This window comes from Macaca mulatta, chromosome 3 (assembly GCF_049350105.2).
Source record: "Macaca mulatta isolate MMU2019108-1 chromosome 3, T2T-MMU8v2.0, whole genome shotgun sequence".
Classification (NCBI taxonomy): Eukaryota; Metazoa; Chordata; class Mammalia; order Primates; family Cercopithecidae; genus Macaca; species Macaca mulatta.
In genome coordinates this window covers 193,775,832-193,790,981 of record NC_133408.1, presented here as the reverse complement: position 1 = coordinate 193,790,981, position 15,150 = coordinate 193,775,832, and the positions used below count along the sequence as shown (strand labels likewise).

At 43.3% G+C, this 15,150-nt stretch overlaps 1 protein-coding gene across 5 annotated transcripts in view; it reads right to left on the bottom strand.

Moving 5' to 3' along the window:
* The window catches only part of DPP6 (dipeptidyl peptidase like 6), an 853,145-nt gene that overhangs the window by 563,422 nt on the left and 274,573 nt on the right, over positions 1-15,150 (bottom strand). For 2 of the 5 annotated variants that reach the window (XM_015135215.3, XM_015135216.3), the window contains exon 1: positions 13,614-13,951. The exons of the other annotated variants lie outside the window; for them this stretch is intronic. In XM_015135215.3, coding sequence (XP_014990701.3) covers positions 13,614-13,670 — 57 coding nt within the window. In that variant the 5' untranslated portion in view covers positions 13,671-13,951. Of the gene's footprint in view, positions 1-13,613; positions 13,952-15,150 lie in introns of those variants that run through there. 5 annotated transcript variants of the gene reach the window in all.

Sequence of the window (15,150 nt, the reverse complement as noted above, 5' to 3'; positions counted from 1 at the left end):
AATAATCATTAGGTATAATTTTTGTTGTAAATAAATCAGTAAGACTGTTGGAGAAGTTCATGAGGACAAGCTCAGAGAGACGGCACACAGGCATTCCGTGGTGTTCAGACTTCATTCTCTCTCCCGACATGGCAGACACCTCGTCCTGCTGGCCCTGGGGGCCACGTAAAGATCATCACAGAGCCCCAAATCAACACACTCTAAACCAGAACTGCAGAGGAGGGTAGGCTGGATGAAGAACACACATGCCTGTGCATGAGCCCATCACCCACATCAATCATCCTCACTGCCAACACAGTAGCTACCAGACAGCATGGCTCTCAAATGGCCAGGCTCTCCAAAGCTGTTTCTTTTTTCTCTAACATATAAGCTCATGCCATGGTTTGGGGGGATGGGGAGTGGGGCGGGGACACGCATGCTATCACACTGTTACTACACTTCACATACTGAACCCAAGAAAGAAAGAAAGAAAGAAATACATCCTGAATAACAGAGGACAGAAACCCAGCTCTCCATTCCAAACTTACAGGTACAACTTAGCCTCTTTCAGTGATTTCTGGTTCTGTTGCAATAGGTGTGAACTGGGGTATCTTTAACTGGCTCAGCAAGTATCAGCCAAGGGATTTATGTTTTCAAGAAGTTTTGTCAGTGTACAGATCGCTTTCAAGGGACCTTCCATGAAGTGATTCCAACCTTTTGGTCTTGGTGTTTGGAGGCTGGAAGAGAGGTGGGGAGTGCAAGTGAGCGTGTGGCTGATAAGGGTGTAATTGATTTGTGGCTTAATAATTTTTTCCCCAGGTCACTCTCATTATCTTTAAATTGATTATACCTCTTCACAGGATAATGTGAGAAAGTAATTGGCATTCCTAAGTATATAAAGAGCGAGAAAGGGAGAGACGAATATTGAGTCTTAGGTCATGAACAATTCTCATATACATTTCTAAGTACAACTATATAATTAATACATAATCTCTGTGAATATTTTTAATGCCCAATGCTAGGTGATTTGAGACCAGAAATGAGGATTCCCGCACAGGGCAAAGCCTACACAAAATTTTATTTTTTGAAAATTTCCAAATTTCCAGTGTTATTAGGAATTCTCTGTATATTGTTAAAATTTAAAACACTGGATCAACACATAAACTACCATATTATTAAAAGTTATTCAGAGTTTCATGAAATGAAGATTTGAATCAAAAACATAAAGTTAGTATTTCCTTTACTTGGCATGCATTTGTTGAGAATATGTCATTCAAGCCATGAGGTTCACAAAATATACAAGCCAGACTCCACTCACAGCAATCCTGATCTTCTTTGGTATTTTTATTAGATTCAATTACTGTCTGTTCCTTTAAGTATAATTTTCTCAATTACTGTCTGTTACTTTAAGTATAATTTGTGTTTCAAGCCAAGCCAAAACAATTATATAAATCTGAAATTTTCAACAGATATTACAGAATAAAAAATGATAAAAATTTTAATTACACATCCATTCATTACTGGGGCCATAATTCTTCAGAATCTACGTTCAGTAATCTAAAACCAAGTATCACTATGAGAATCATCTCCAAACAGTAGACACTATGTCCATAATCCATAATCCATAAGTACAAAATACGGTCTATTTTACATGCAATTGTATACATCAGCTGCTTGACAACTTCAGGTTCACAACAGTATCACTATAGAACAAAGTAAAAGAAGTATCTATGTCACAAACACATTTTTGACAATGAATACACCACAACAGAGTTTCAGGTACCTTAGCGTAATGGTTCAGCCACATGTCTAAGTGAATTTAATAAAGTCCAAAACTGCAGACTAACTGCTACAACAGTATCTTATTTTCTGTCCAATTTCAAGCACAGCAGCAGTGAAGGAAAAGTAAACTACTTTATTCAGTGCAGCAAACCCACTTCATAGGAAGTAAATCTGTGTCCGTTTAGCAAGGTCTCTCCTGTAGCCAGATTGATGGGGGGCAGGAAGACAGCCAAAACTTTGACCCAACTGATAGAATCATGCTTCTGCTTCTTTATACCTTGGGATACTGTAATTACCATACTAGTAACAGTCGCAGCTGTTATTAGTCAAGCACTTGCTCAGTGTGGAAACTGAGGTTACCCAACTTGTCCAACGCTGGCTACCTAGCAAGTGCTAGAGCTGGAATTTAAACTCAGACCTGTCTGAATCCCAGGCTGGTGCTCCTTCTCCTGTACGACAATCTCCCCATTGCCCCCATTCTCCCAAACTGTACAAGCTACAGTTTCGCTAACTAATTCATTTCTTTGTAAGAAAGCATTTCACCCTGTCACCCGCACCTGAAATCTCTCCTGAACCTACATTGACTCATTAAAAAGTTCTACAAACTTCCCCAAGCCAGACCCAGTAGAGGGCAACTGAGGCAAACATTCCAGAACTTTGCATTCCTCTGATCTTCATCCCCCATCTTTATTCCCTCAAAGCACTTCTCCAACCTGAGAAATAGAGGATCAACCTAAATGTTCAAATCAGCTTTTTCTCTGCATCAGAGAAGGTAGTTCAATTAGAACTTATCTTTCCACTTCAACAACTCATTTCAGTGTATGGAGAAGACTTGAAGCTTCTGTTTCAACAACAAAAAAGGGCTTTGGTGATGTACAATGCCCATTTTTCAACAGTTCTTTGATTCCTGATGGTTCTCTTGTTTTTCTATACAGTTGGTAAATGAGAGAATATTCACTTATCTTACAGAGATGACTCACAGCAAGACTGAATGTTGATGCATGACTGGTGGCTGGGGTGAACAGCTGATGCTTCTGTGGTAGAGAAATGTTTCTGGGTAGGAAAGGTGAGGGTAGAGTGTTGGCAAAGAAGAGTGGCACACTTTAAACAACAGGGAAAGCAAGGTGAGTTAGCAATTCAGAGGAAGATTTGATGTCTCTACAGGGCTCTGAAAATTTGATTCCTTTGTTCAATGGTTCATTTGATGAATAAATAGTAAAACCACAGACCTTCAACTTTGTGGATAACTCGACAGAGGAGGTTTAGAGAGGAGGACACAATTCATTCACTCACTGATTCATTCAGCACACATATAAGTGGGTCACCATTGTGCTTGGTGTCAGAGATACAAGTAATATGGCATGTTTTGTGTCCTTCAGAAGTTTATATATGTGTGTCAAGGGAAGGTACAGGAAGTACCACATTAAAGTCTTGAGGTCTTCAGTACTTGGGGTTCTTAGTCAAACTGCCCCGTATAGAGGAAGAACACAGTCATGCATCCCAGGCTGAGGCCACCATGTGGTTGAGGACAGAACCATATTCCTTTAGCCTTTAATCACCCGACATTGATCACAGGTCAATTACCTACCACTTACGGGATCTCCTACCTATTGCTCCCTGACCACTCTCCCCGGCCCACTCTAGCCTCTTCTATGTGCTGTGCCTCCCTAGCACAGCCCCTAGAGGTTATGGCTGCTGGTCAATATCTATGTAAGCTTTGAGCACGGAGTACATTCCGACTGATGTGTCTTAAGACTGTGCTAACTTGCTGGGGACTACAGTGACAACAGAGACACTCAACCTGGAGTCCACAGACAGAAATGAAGGGAATGTGAACCTTAGGAAATCAAAAAACTGTGGAGATTTTTCTGGCAAGCAGGCCTATGGCTTTCATCAGATCCTCAAAACTGCTAATAAGCAACATACTTTTGGTTCATTTTAAGCTTGTGAGCAAATGAAAGTTCCAGATGTTTCAACATCTGAAGCCCTGCTGGGCCAAACCCCCAACGTGTACAGGTGATGTCCTGGGATTCCTCTCCCTCACACTCGCATATTCCCACACCTGTTGTATAACTACTACCTTTGAGGTTATTCAGCTGTAAGATGAGATTGAAAATTAACTACTGCATACTCCAAAGCATGCATAATTTATTAACTGTTGTTCACTTTTAAAAATTGGGGAGATAAACAATGGTAACATCCTCATTATTTTCCTTGTTTCAAAAGCAACTCATTAAATAATGAATTACTCAAATATGACAGATTGCTATGAACAACCTCACGCACCCAGCCCTGGTGCAATAAAAAGAATTGGCTATGTTTGTCCATGAGATGTGAAAAGGGAAAACTGCAGTAGGTTTGATTTACCTGGAGTACACAAACGTTTTCTTAACTGACCTCCAGGCGAGAATTTGTTAACCCATTCATACTATCTAATTCCTTTATTTCCTTTGCAGTTTCCAGTTAACAGTTTTTGTGTTAATCTTCTTGGCATATCATATTTCCCATGTTTCACTCAGGATTGCTTGACTTGGAGAAAAAAAGGAGGGGGGTTGTGTTCTCAATTTGCAGCTTGCCAGCTGTATGATTTTTGTAATGTACTCAACCTCTCTGAGCTTGATTTTTCTCCTGTGCAAATTAGATGTGTGGTTTGTGAGCTGGGTTCCCCATGCTCTGGGGCTCTGCTGACATGTCTCAGGGGCACTAGGCCAGCATGTTCACCACCTTCACATGCCAGTCTTGGCTTGCTTCCTTTGGAAAAGGGGTTTACGCTACTAAAACCAAGTCCAAACATCACTGGGCAAGAGAGGCTATAAGATGCTTTAAAAGTCAGACATTCTATGATTTTGTAGAACAAACCATCTTAAAAATGGAACACAAGCTCTGACCAGATGCTGAAAATAAGAAGATTCAAGTAGCATTGGTATGTCAGCATACACAGTAAGTGTTCACTGAACAATAGTTTGAAATCTCCATGCCAAGAACGGCTTTCCGTGTTCCTATATGTTGTTTTTCACAGCAACAGTGTGACAGGAATGATCCCCATTTCATAGATACAGAATCAGCCCAGAACTGTCCAATATCCCTCAGCTAGTAGGTGGAAGAGCTCGGATCAGAAGTCAGGGGCATCTATGCCGAAGCACAGCAATTCTCCCAACTCCCCCATAAGTTGGCTATTGGCAAGGCAAGGGTCAAGTCTTCATCACCCGAAGCCTAGTAATGAGCAGAAAGAATTAATAAAATACATTAAGGGAGCTTTGGCGACATTACAGCTTCATGGTTTTTAATGGCAAAATAGTTCTTACCTGCCAAAGTTCTCTTATTGGTTAATCTCTTCTTTAACCAAGTCATATGTACCATATGACCTGGTGTTCGAGACATGGCGGACTGCATCAAAATGAACATCAAAATAGCCGGCTCATCAAAATCAGAGCCAGAAAGTGTATTAATAATTATCTTGAGTCTTCCTAAATATTTCTTTCTCAAGCTACTCCAAGAAGTACTACATATATATATATATAATATATATAATATATAATATATATAATATATATAATATATGTGTATTATATATATATGCATGTGTGTGTATATATATATGTGTGTGTATATATATATACACACACCCCCCATGTCTTAAAACATCTTGTTGCTTTGAGGTAAACTTGAATTTATTTGTGAAATAACAAACTCTTTTTGCTCTTTGAAAGCCAGAAGTTTCTAGTCCCTTTTTTCACCTATCAGAACACGCCTACATTAAATAATCACATTCACAAAATGAAATCTTGCTGTCCAAGTCACTCCTCTGGTTTTACCTATTTCACAAACACCTGTTCTCTTAAGCAGGAGCCTCTCGTGCCAAGTTCAGACTTCCTCCCTCCCTTCTAGAACTTTACGAGCCTCCTGCTGTTTTCCATTGTATGCTTTCAAAACGCTTTCATATCACAGTTCCTGTTTCTGTTTTCCCAAGTCATCTCTGTGTGTCCCTGCAGCCACATTCCACCTTTCTCCAGCAGACCCCTGGCTGCCCCTGGGTCCAGGCACCCTGGCTGGGGACTCTTCTGCTCTCTCCTGACCTTGAGCTGTTCCCATCCAGCTCTCCTTTCCCCCTACCTTGGCTCTCCCATAACTATTTATCAAAATAAAAATCTTCCTTGGATCCAACATCTGTCTGATAAGTGGATGGGGTATTAGGCAGACTATTAAAATTAAAAATATATTTCCTTCCCTCTCCCACTCAGAGGCCTGATTTGAGATACATACTTAGTGTCATAATTTTGGAATTCCCAGAGTGAATGTTACAACAACTTCAAATATTCTAAGAAGAATGAAGAATTTCAAGAATCACTGCTAGAGAATAAAGAAATACATTATTTTCATTAACTTGAAAACATGCATCACTACTATTCAAGACCACCTCTGTCGCATATTATTTCCAAAAGACAAAACATGGAATATGCTTTGAATATATTTGGTTGCGATGTTACATCTTGCTGTGGGTAGCCTATTCAAGGGGTTGAACCAATCCTTTAAGAGAATGAGTTACCATTATCTCCAAGAGAAATCTTATGAGCATGTCCAGAAGACGGACTTCGACCTTTCAAAGTGTTTTGAGAGAGCCTCACCATCACCACAGTGTTCCCATTTTAATCAGCAGATTTGGCTTGTCTCCCATCCCCCTCCACACCCACACACACATGTGCGCACATACAGATATTTTTTAAAAGCCTGTGTTCCAAATTAATAACTTAGCAGCTTGAGATGATGCTTGAGTCTCGTGCAGTTTCACTCTGGGGAAAGCAGTTTTTCTTGAATTCTGGCAGGGGAAGTTAAATCTCTTAAAAAAATGATCAGGTACTAGTAAAGGAATAATCTATAAATTGTCACTACAAATTTGAGGAGCAAGATTTTATCATATCAGCAACGTGCTTTGTAAAGCCATTGGTGGATCCCAGCCACCAGGATCCCAGCCACCAGGATCCATTCAGGATCCCAGTCACCGGGATCAAAGGGGACCCAGAGCACTGACTCCATGCCTGTGCATATTATGGCAGTGTTTCCTAAGAAGGAATCGCTGCACATTTCAACACTATTACTATGAAATCCTCCAGGATTTGAGAGCAGAAAGCAGCAACAGGATCTGTAATTTGGTACTCGCCTGCTACAAGACCAACTCTAACGTGAACACAGAATGAGCAGATACCCCCAGGACGTGCATAGCCTGTCAGTGATTTAAAGGGTGCCAAGACTGTCCCCGCTGTGACCTCACCTTCATTATTCCTTAAAGATGTGACTAAATATTTTTTCTTCCATCAAGTCTTACCACAACTTTGTTCCTGAAATTTCCACCATTAATAATTGCATTGGGTTTTATCACCAATAGCTACTGTTGAAATTGCAAACGCTCTCAGGAACGTAATGCATGACACCCACCTTACACTTTTTGTTTAGTGATTGGATTTGTCTCAGTCATTTAGCAAGGCCCAGGTGGAACAGCGCACGGGGCAGTTTTGATAGAAAGAGTCAAGTATGAGAAAATGGTGCTAAACCATGGGTACCAGTGGAGATTAAAGGCCTACCTGGGATGTGGCAGTAAAGAGTCCTGAAAGGTCAACAACAAATGGGGCATGGGAGTAGGACAGAGAATAAACTTTCTGGATCTGATCACTCTACCTGGGCTGTGTGTGTTGAGACCTCTACACTCCCCACTTCAAGAAACACATGCTATCAAAGCCAGGAAGGACTTTAGGGTATCGGCCACATGCAGAATTGCACCAACAAACAGGATTGCGATTTACATCCCACCCAGATTTTCTTTTTTCTTTTTCTTTTTTCTTTTTTCTTTTTTTTTTTTTAAGACAGGGTATCACTCCATTGCCTAGGCTGGAGTTCAGTGGTGCGATCACGGCTCACTGCAACCTTGACCTCCCTGGGCTCAAGTGATCCTCCTACCTTAGCCTCCTGTGTAGCTGGGGAAACAGACATGCACCACCACCACGCCTGGATAATTTTTCTATTTTTTCTAGACATGGGGCTTTGCCATGTTGCCCAGGCTGGTCTCAAACTCCTAAGCTCAAACAATCCTCTCTCCTCGGCCTCCTAAAGATTGCAGGCATGAGCCTCCGCACCCGGCCCCCCATGCAAGTTGACATGGTTACCTACTTCCATGATTTAAGGCTATGGGGTAACCAAGCCTACCTACATCTTCAAATAAAACCACTTTAGTTTATTTTGTTTTTCCAAACAGTGTCTGAAACAAGATGATACACCCCCCACCTGCCTGATCTTTTACAAGCAAGGACGTCAACCATTGACCTCTCAGAGCTTATAGAGAATCACTTTCTCCCCAAATTATATACTCTTCCCAGTTGTTAGAACTCTGAATTCACAGACTCGCTCTGACCTCTCTTTCTCAATGACAGAGGGTGCATGATGCCCACTGCAAAACCAGATCAGTGAGTGCCCAACACAGGCACAGCTCATCTCCATAAAAGATAATAATGCTACAATTCTCGATGAGGCAGAGATGGTGACTGTTCATTGCTCTAAGTGATTAGCATCTTAATACTTTCCACGTGCACACCGGAGCTAAGATGTTTTGGTGTAGGTTAATGAAAAGCACCCTCCAGCCCTCACGTGTTCTCCATGGAGCATTTGAAGGTCTCGACTACACCTGCCCTGGTAACCACAGTATCGAGAATGAGGGGCAGGATTTGGTTTAATGGAATGTCAGAATAAACTAACAAAATGCATGTAATGCACAGAGAAAGCATTTCAAAACAAAACAAAACAAAAACACAGTTTCCATTGTTTTGAGTTTGGGTTGCACCAAAAGTCAATCTGGGTATGATTTGTCCTTGCCCACCTCCAGGTATGGCCTTTGCTCTCAGTTGTCTGGGCTTTCACTTGATGTGCTAAATGGCACTTGCTGATTTGCACCTTTTGGTAGGTTGGTGACATGGATCCCAAAAGATTGTGAACTACCTGTCGGTTCTCAGAGCACAGCTCATGCTGCCTCCAAGCTAGTTGCTTGCTTGCTTCCTCATCATGTTGTTCTCTTCGGTGACAAACGAGGCCCTCCTCTGAGTATAGCACTGCACCAGCTAAGCTGTTTCCCTTCCCCGAAGACTCCATGCTTCTCCCATCAGCTCAAGCACTGCACGAGCTAAGCTGTTTCCCTTCCCTGAAGACTGCATGCTTCTCCCCATCAGCTCAAGGACCCAGTCTGGTGCTCCCAGCAGGGAGCTCTGCTTCTGGACCTGCTCTCTCTAGGATATCCAAGACTTCTGAGTTCTCCCCTCAAATCCTTCACACATCAGCCCATTTTGCAGCCGAACTCCATCCTTCTTTCTCCTGGCTGTGGAAGTCCATGAGTCCTAGATGTATTTCTACACAATCCTAAGAATCTGGTATTCCTATTCTTTAGCAGTTCCTTCAAGTTTTCTTTTTATCTGCAGAGTCTTAGATCATTTAGACCACGCACAGATGGAATTTAATTTACATGAGCATGGCTGCTGCCTCCAATGTCCCTGTGAACTGTGAAAGGGCCACCAACCCCACCCCATGCCCTTTTTGAACTGCAAAAGGACCACCTACCCTATTGGGACTCCTCAATAGTGCACGTCCTAATATTAAATCTTGTTTTTCTGTGTTTCTTTTCACTTCTTTTTTTCCTGTTACCACATTTATCTTAAATATGGATGTCTCACATTGCCTTTTCCTCTTAATATGGTTACATAAAAAATTTAACTCTCATAATGGTCAAAGCTAGATCCTCTCTTTCAGTATCTACTGCAAAAAGCAACAAGATCAAATTCAGAGAGCAGTGGAGAGGAACACCAGAAATCCTCTTACCAGGACAGTACCTATGTGCCCTTCTGGGAGGCCACCTAACCACTCTCAAAATTCACATGCATTTTAATGTCCACTCTATGGAATCTGTTGTTTACAAAATTCTATTCGTTTCAAAAAGTTCTTCTGTAATGCTATTATTACATATGTTCAGACACATAATTTAACTTATCAGTTAATACTGGGTCCTGGGGCTCATAATTTAATAGAAGAACAGATACATTGGGGTTATCTATTAGGATTTGTGCAACTTGCAGAAAACTGAGAAGCAACAAAACCCAGCAGCCACGTATACAAGGTGTGATGAGAACAGCTGGTTTTCAGGTCTAAGGAAGTTAAAGATGTGACTGAACATATAACCAAAGATCCAAGTTAGCCAGTGGAATATAGGCTATTTCCATGTGAGAGGAGGTTTTTCTGGAGATCTTTTGAGGAAGGACATAATCTCACACATTTGTGAGATTCCTGAGCACAAGAGCATGAACTAGGACCAACGGGTGCATTTGTGGGGTCCTTTCCAACTCTGATTTCGTGACACACGAGGTGTGCTTGTGTGTGTTCATGTGTGTGCATGTATTTGTGTGTGCATGCGCATGCACACACATACATACACATCCACAGAATATGCTAGGAAAAACTTATCCCTGCTCAATATTTGAGCAAAAATGTGTCCTGGCTCATTGCAAGCAGAGGGAATTAGTTTTTGTGTCCTCTCTTAATAGCTTTACTGATCGCTGCTTTTCAGTTTTAAATCATTTGAAATGGAGATAGTATGTATTAAAATAAATGTGTACTTTTATTTATTTTAAGGGGAAAAAAATCTCTTAATCTGGTTTTCTAAGGAAGAGTTTCGTTTGCTTGTGAGAATATGGTAAATTTAAGCCAAACTCGCCTCTGTGTTTTTTCTGGGTCTCACCAGGTTTCCCTCTGTGCAGGGGCAGAGGTCAGGTGCAGCCAATGCTAAGCCATTTTCACCAAGGAGTCTCAGTATCACCTGACTGGCTTCAGAGCCAAAGGACCAACTCAGTTCATTCAGATTAAAGTATATATTGCTTCCAAATATCTCTGGGTTCACAAGACTTCATTTAAAAATAAACTTTAGCATCTCCAAAGAGAAAGAGAAAGGGTCTCCTAGAAGACAATTCTTCTTGTTACTCTGGCTTCTTTATTTAGTATCCTTTAAAAAACAAACCCAAAATCCCAAAATACTCCTTTTACGTATTTATCTATCTTTAGCACTTTTTTTTTTTTAGCAAATTAAGGTAGAAAAAAAAAACGCAACAATCTCTAACTAATAGTAAAATCTTTTTTTCCTAATTTCTGGCCATCCTCGGCACACAAAATTTATTTCCACCCATCACCCACATGTCTGGCTTCCAACTACCAAGGCTGGTAAAGAAACTCACTTTTCTCTGCTCACTTGCTAAGAAGTAATGGGTAGTCTGTTGCAGTAACCAAACAGCTGTGAGGATGTCAGAGATGGCATCAGGCTCCATTCAATCCCAGTTCTCTGGTTAATGCCTCACAAGATGAGGATGTGAGGTGCCACTGAGTTTCTCATTAGAATCAACTCTTGGTGATTTGGAGGCAGTTACTGAGTTAGCAGAGTTTAATGATCCCCTTCTTCAAAACCAAACCACAAAGCAGCAATCCTCTCTCTTTCTCACTCAAAAAAAAAAAATTAAAAAATAAAGAAACATATTCATCTTTCCTGGTCTCCCTACACATTCCCACCAGCCTGGGAATAGAGGTATCTCAAAAGTTTCGTTAGCAACAAGGAAAATAAAATACAATAAAATAAAAAAGAATGGAGAACTCATTAAGAGTTCTGCAGTCTAAACACACAGAATAGTTTTAATGCCTTTCAAAATTATATATAATGCAGGAATAAGAGACCGTCTTCAGGGATTTTATTGTAGGAGGTTATTTACCTCTTTATGTTCTAAGCAGTTTCTCAAGACCCCAGGTAAGGTCTCCTCAAGGTATATACATTTGAAATGTGGGGTCTTTGCCCCCTGTCCCATCTGGCTTATCTTATCCTTGCTGCTCCCCTCTTCATTGTACTTCATGAGGGGGGTCTGTTCATTTTTCAGGGTCCAGGTGACACCCCTCTGAGGAGGGAGAAAAAGGAGCTTCCCAATTGCATGGGATGAGGACAGCTGCTTCTTCTTCTGGGTGTCCCACCTGCTCGCTATAGCCATGGCTGCCTCTGCTCTTCAGTTTTATACCAGTTTACGCCTTCTCCAGTTGAACAGGTTCAAGGACACGGGATTTCCAATGATAAAAAGGTATAAAATCAAACCAAGAGCTCATAGGTCCTCCAAAACCCACAGCCAAATAACGACTCCCACTCTCCTGGCATGCTGAGGTCTCAGGCAAAATAAGAGCAAATTTGTACAGGAAACAAGGGATGTCTTTTACATAACACAGATTGGGCTTCTGCTCCCAATCCTTGGGTGTCGACCTATGAACAACAATGCCCTCTTTCAGAATTATTTCTTCTCTCCCATGGTCAGGGATGCTACCTGAGTCCTAGTTCAAGCCTGAAAGCCCAGCACACACTTATTTCATAACTAAAGAGGGAGGAGAACTGTGATAAAAAGAAACTCAGTTAATTACAGAATGCTAATTTAGTGTGGAAATATTTCTTTATTGAGCAAATAGTCTGTGGAATTTTTGAAAGGAGGAGGGTTTGGTTTGTCTGTTTTGAACCTGTCAAACTATACTGAGCATTAACCCTTATGCACGCTGTCACACTGAATATGAAAATTTTTAATGTCCATATTTACAGAATCTTCTTCCCAGATGAAACAAAACTTCATTTAAGTTCCTCAGATGATGATAATGATAGTACTAATAAAATGGCCCCCTTTTATCAATAAATGGGCTTTGAGAAACGACCCCACTAAATACAAATCCAAAGTCATCTTCATGTATGTCTCTGAAGAGTTGGAGTGGAATTCTATCACACAATGTCCTCAAGGAGGCTCTTCACCTTCCTGAACTCTAAAGAGGTCGCCTATCTTTGCCCTAATCCCAGCAAATGAGATCCAACAGCAGCCCTAAAATAAATAGGAGAAGTGAGCTTATGCTGTTGATTTACCACGCTTGAGCAAACTGCTTTGTGAATCTATTGGTGTCTCCCAGGATGTATTTTAATGATCTGCCTGAGGTGAACTGAGCAATGATTAAAAGACAAGAACCCTCAAGATCTTCTAAGAAGGGAATTACGATGTCTACACGCATGGTGAAGCGGCTGTCTGATTCACCTTTCCTCCCTCACCCCTCAAGCCTCTGCAGACCATGGCCTTCTCAGGACAAGGCGAGCGGCCGCCCTGTGCCATGTGGGACCCATGCAGCCTTCCTTGTCCGCGGCCAGCCCTCTAAACCTGCACCTTCTCGGCCGAGTCCTCCTTCATCCCGACCATCCATCCTTCGGCTTCTCTAGCAGGGACAGTTTGCTCTTGAGGGAAACAGGAGGAAGGGGCCACGAGGTATCCAAAGAAAAGTCTTTTCAACATAGCTCATTTTCTTTTAACTTGTCTTAGAACCAAAGCAAAGTCCTGTTGGAGGGTCAGAACACGCTGATTTTTTTTTTTTTGGCTACACTCCTCTTCCCCCAAGTTACAAAGTACTAGCTGGGAACCTTCCCGGGGAACACGTTCGATCGGGCGGCTTTGTAGAGACAGGCCTTTGTCCAGAGGTGCTTCACATCAAGTTTACCTTGACAGAGGCTCCCTGTGCCTGTACCTTAATCATCAAGCCAGGGCGCCCTTTAGAGAGAGAAGCCAGGGAGAGGAGAGCGGCAGACTCCAGCAGCACCCAGCACTTTATGTCTCCTCCCAGCTTAGTGGCTCAGGGGGCTACAGCGATAAACCAATCGAAAATACAAAATTCTTCAATAAATACATATCCTCCCTCTCTGTCCCTCTCATGCACACACATATGCATGCATGCACACGCGCGCGCACACACACACGGACCCCCAAAAGCAGCATTACCTGTTCCTGCTGCTGCACGGATTTCCCCGAAGCGCTTGGCTCCTTGGCTGTGGTCATGGTCTGTCCAGGCGCTTCCCACCACTGGGGCAGGTGGGGTCTGACGGCGAGTTGGGAGCCACCAGAGTCCAAGCGGTAAGGTGAGGAGGAGTGTGATTTTAGTCCATACTTCCGAAATCACAAGGCTATTTTGGGGAGGGTGGGGGAGGGAGGGTGGGCAGACAAGCCGAGTTTGCTCTTTAAATGCAAACAGCAGAGAGAGGATCCGAAGGAGGAAGCTGCCGCTGCTAAGCGGGGCTTCTCCAATTAGCAACAGCCTCTGCAATCGCCACAGAAACAATGATAACTGCTTAGCAACCGGCAAGTGGCGGCTGGGTGCAGGAAGGGGACCCGAGCGATGCGCGCTGCCTCCTCGCCCGCCTCCCGGCCCGGTGCGCACGGCGCATGCTCCAGGCCCCCCCCCCGCTCCACCGGGCTGGGGCTGGGGCTGGGGCTGGGGCTGGGGCTGGGGCTGGGGCTGGGGCTGGGGCTGGGGAGCGGGCCGCAGAGGCAGCGACTGCCGAGGAGACGCAGCGCCCGTAGCCACAGCCTGGGTCACCGCATCCATCAGGGCCCCGCGCCGCGCCCGGGTGTCTGAACCTGCGGTCCCCGCGCAGGGCGCGCCAGACAGCACATACCTGGACAGGGGGCAGGGGTGGCCCCAGGAGGGATGCCCTTTGTTTTTTCTTGGTGCAAAGTGTCTGATGCGTGTTTGAGAAGGAAGGGGGTCTGGGAGCACCGGAGGCAGACAGCTTTTCTGTTTGCCCAGTGGATTTGGCAGGAACACGGGTTGTTGAAATCTTGGCCTTTATTTTCCTTAAAATTCAGAAAACTTATGTTCCATCGTTAGAATCAAAGAATCTACATTTCCCTAAGAAAATCAACCAGGACCTCAAGGGTGTTTGTCCGTTAAAAGAAAGACAGGGAGAAAAAAAAAAAAAAATCCCAGCCTGTGTGATGACCTTACAGAAACATGAGGGCTCCCCGACTGTGTCCTGAGCTCAAGGAGAAAGAGACAAAGCAGGACACGAGATGGCCTGTCTAGCACTCCCTGCCTGAGGGCAGAGGCCGCTGTCCTGTCCTGACCCAGGTACCGCTGCCCCTGCCTGGCTCCCTGTAGCTGAACAGTTAAGTGGGTGGAGTGGAAATGCAGGTGGCAGACTCTAAGGAAAGTGCAATCAGCCAGTCATTTGCAGGTGGGAGTATCTCCTGGCCCTCCAGAAGCTCAGAACTCAGGGCCCAGAGGCCTGGCACTGCTCTTCTGCACTCCGGGCCAGTGTGTGGCCAAGCTCTGTGTTGATGCATTTCCCACTCCTGGTCTGGAACCTGTACTTTCACCCATTGGCACTTGGTCACAGGCATTCACTGGTCTGAGAGTTTAGCCGTTTATATATACGGGGAACTCTCAATAATAAAGTCCTTCAGGCCAGGGCCTGAATTGATTGCTCTAGTCTTTGCACCTCTGTGACGCCCAATATAGTTCCTTACAGAAAAGACGCCA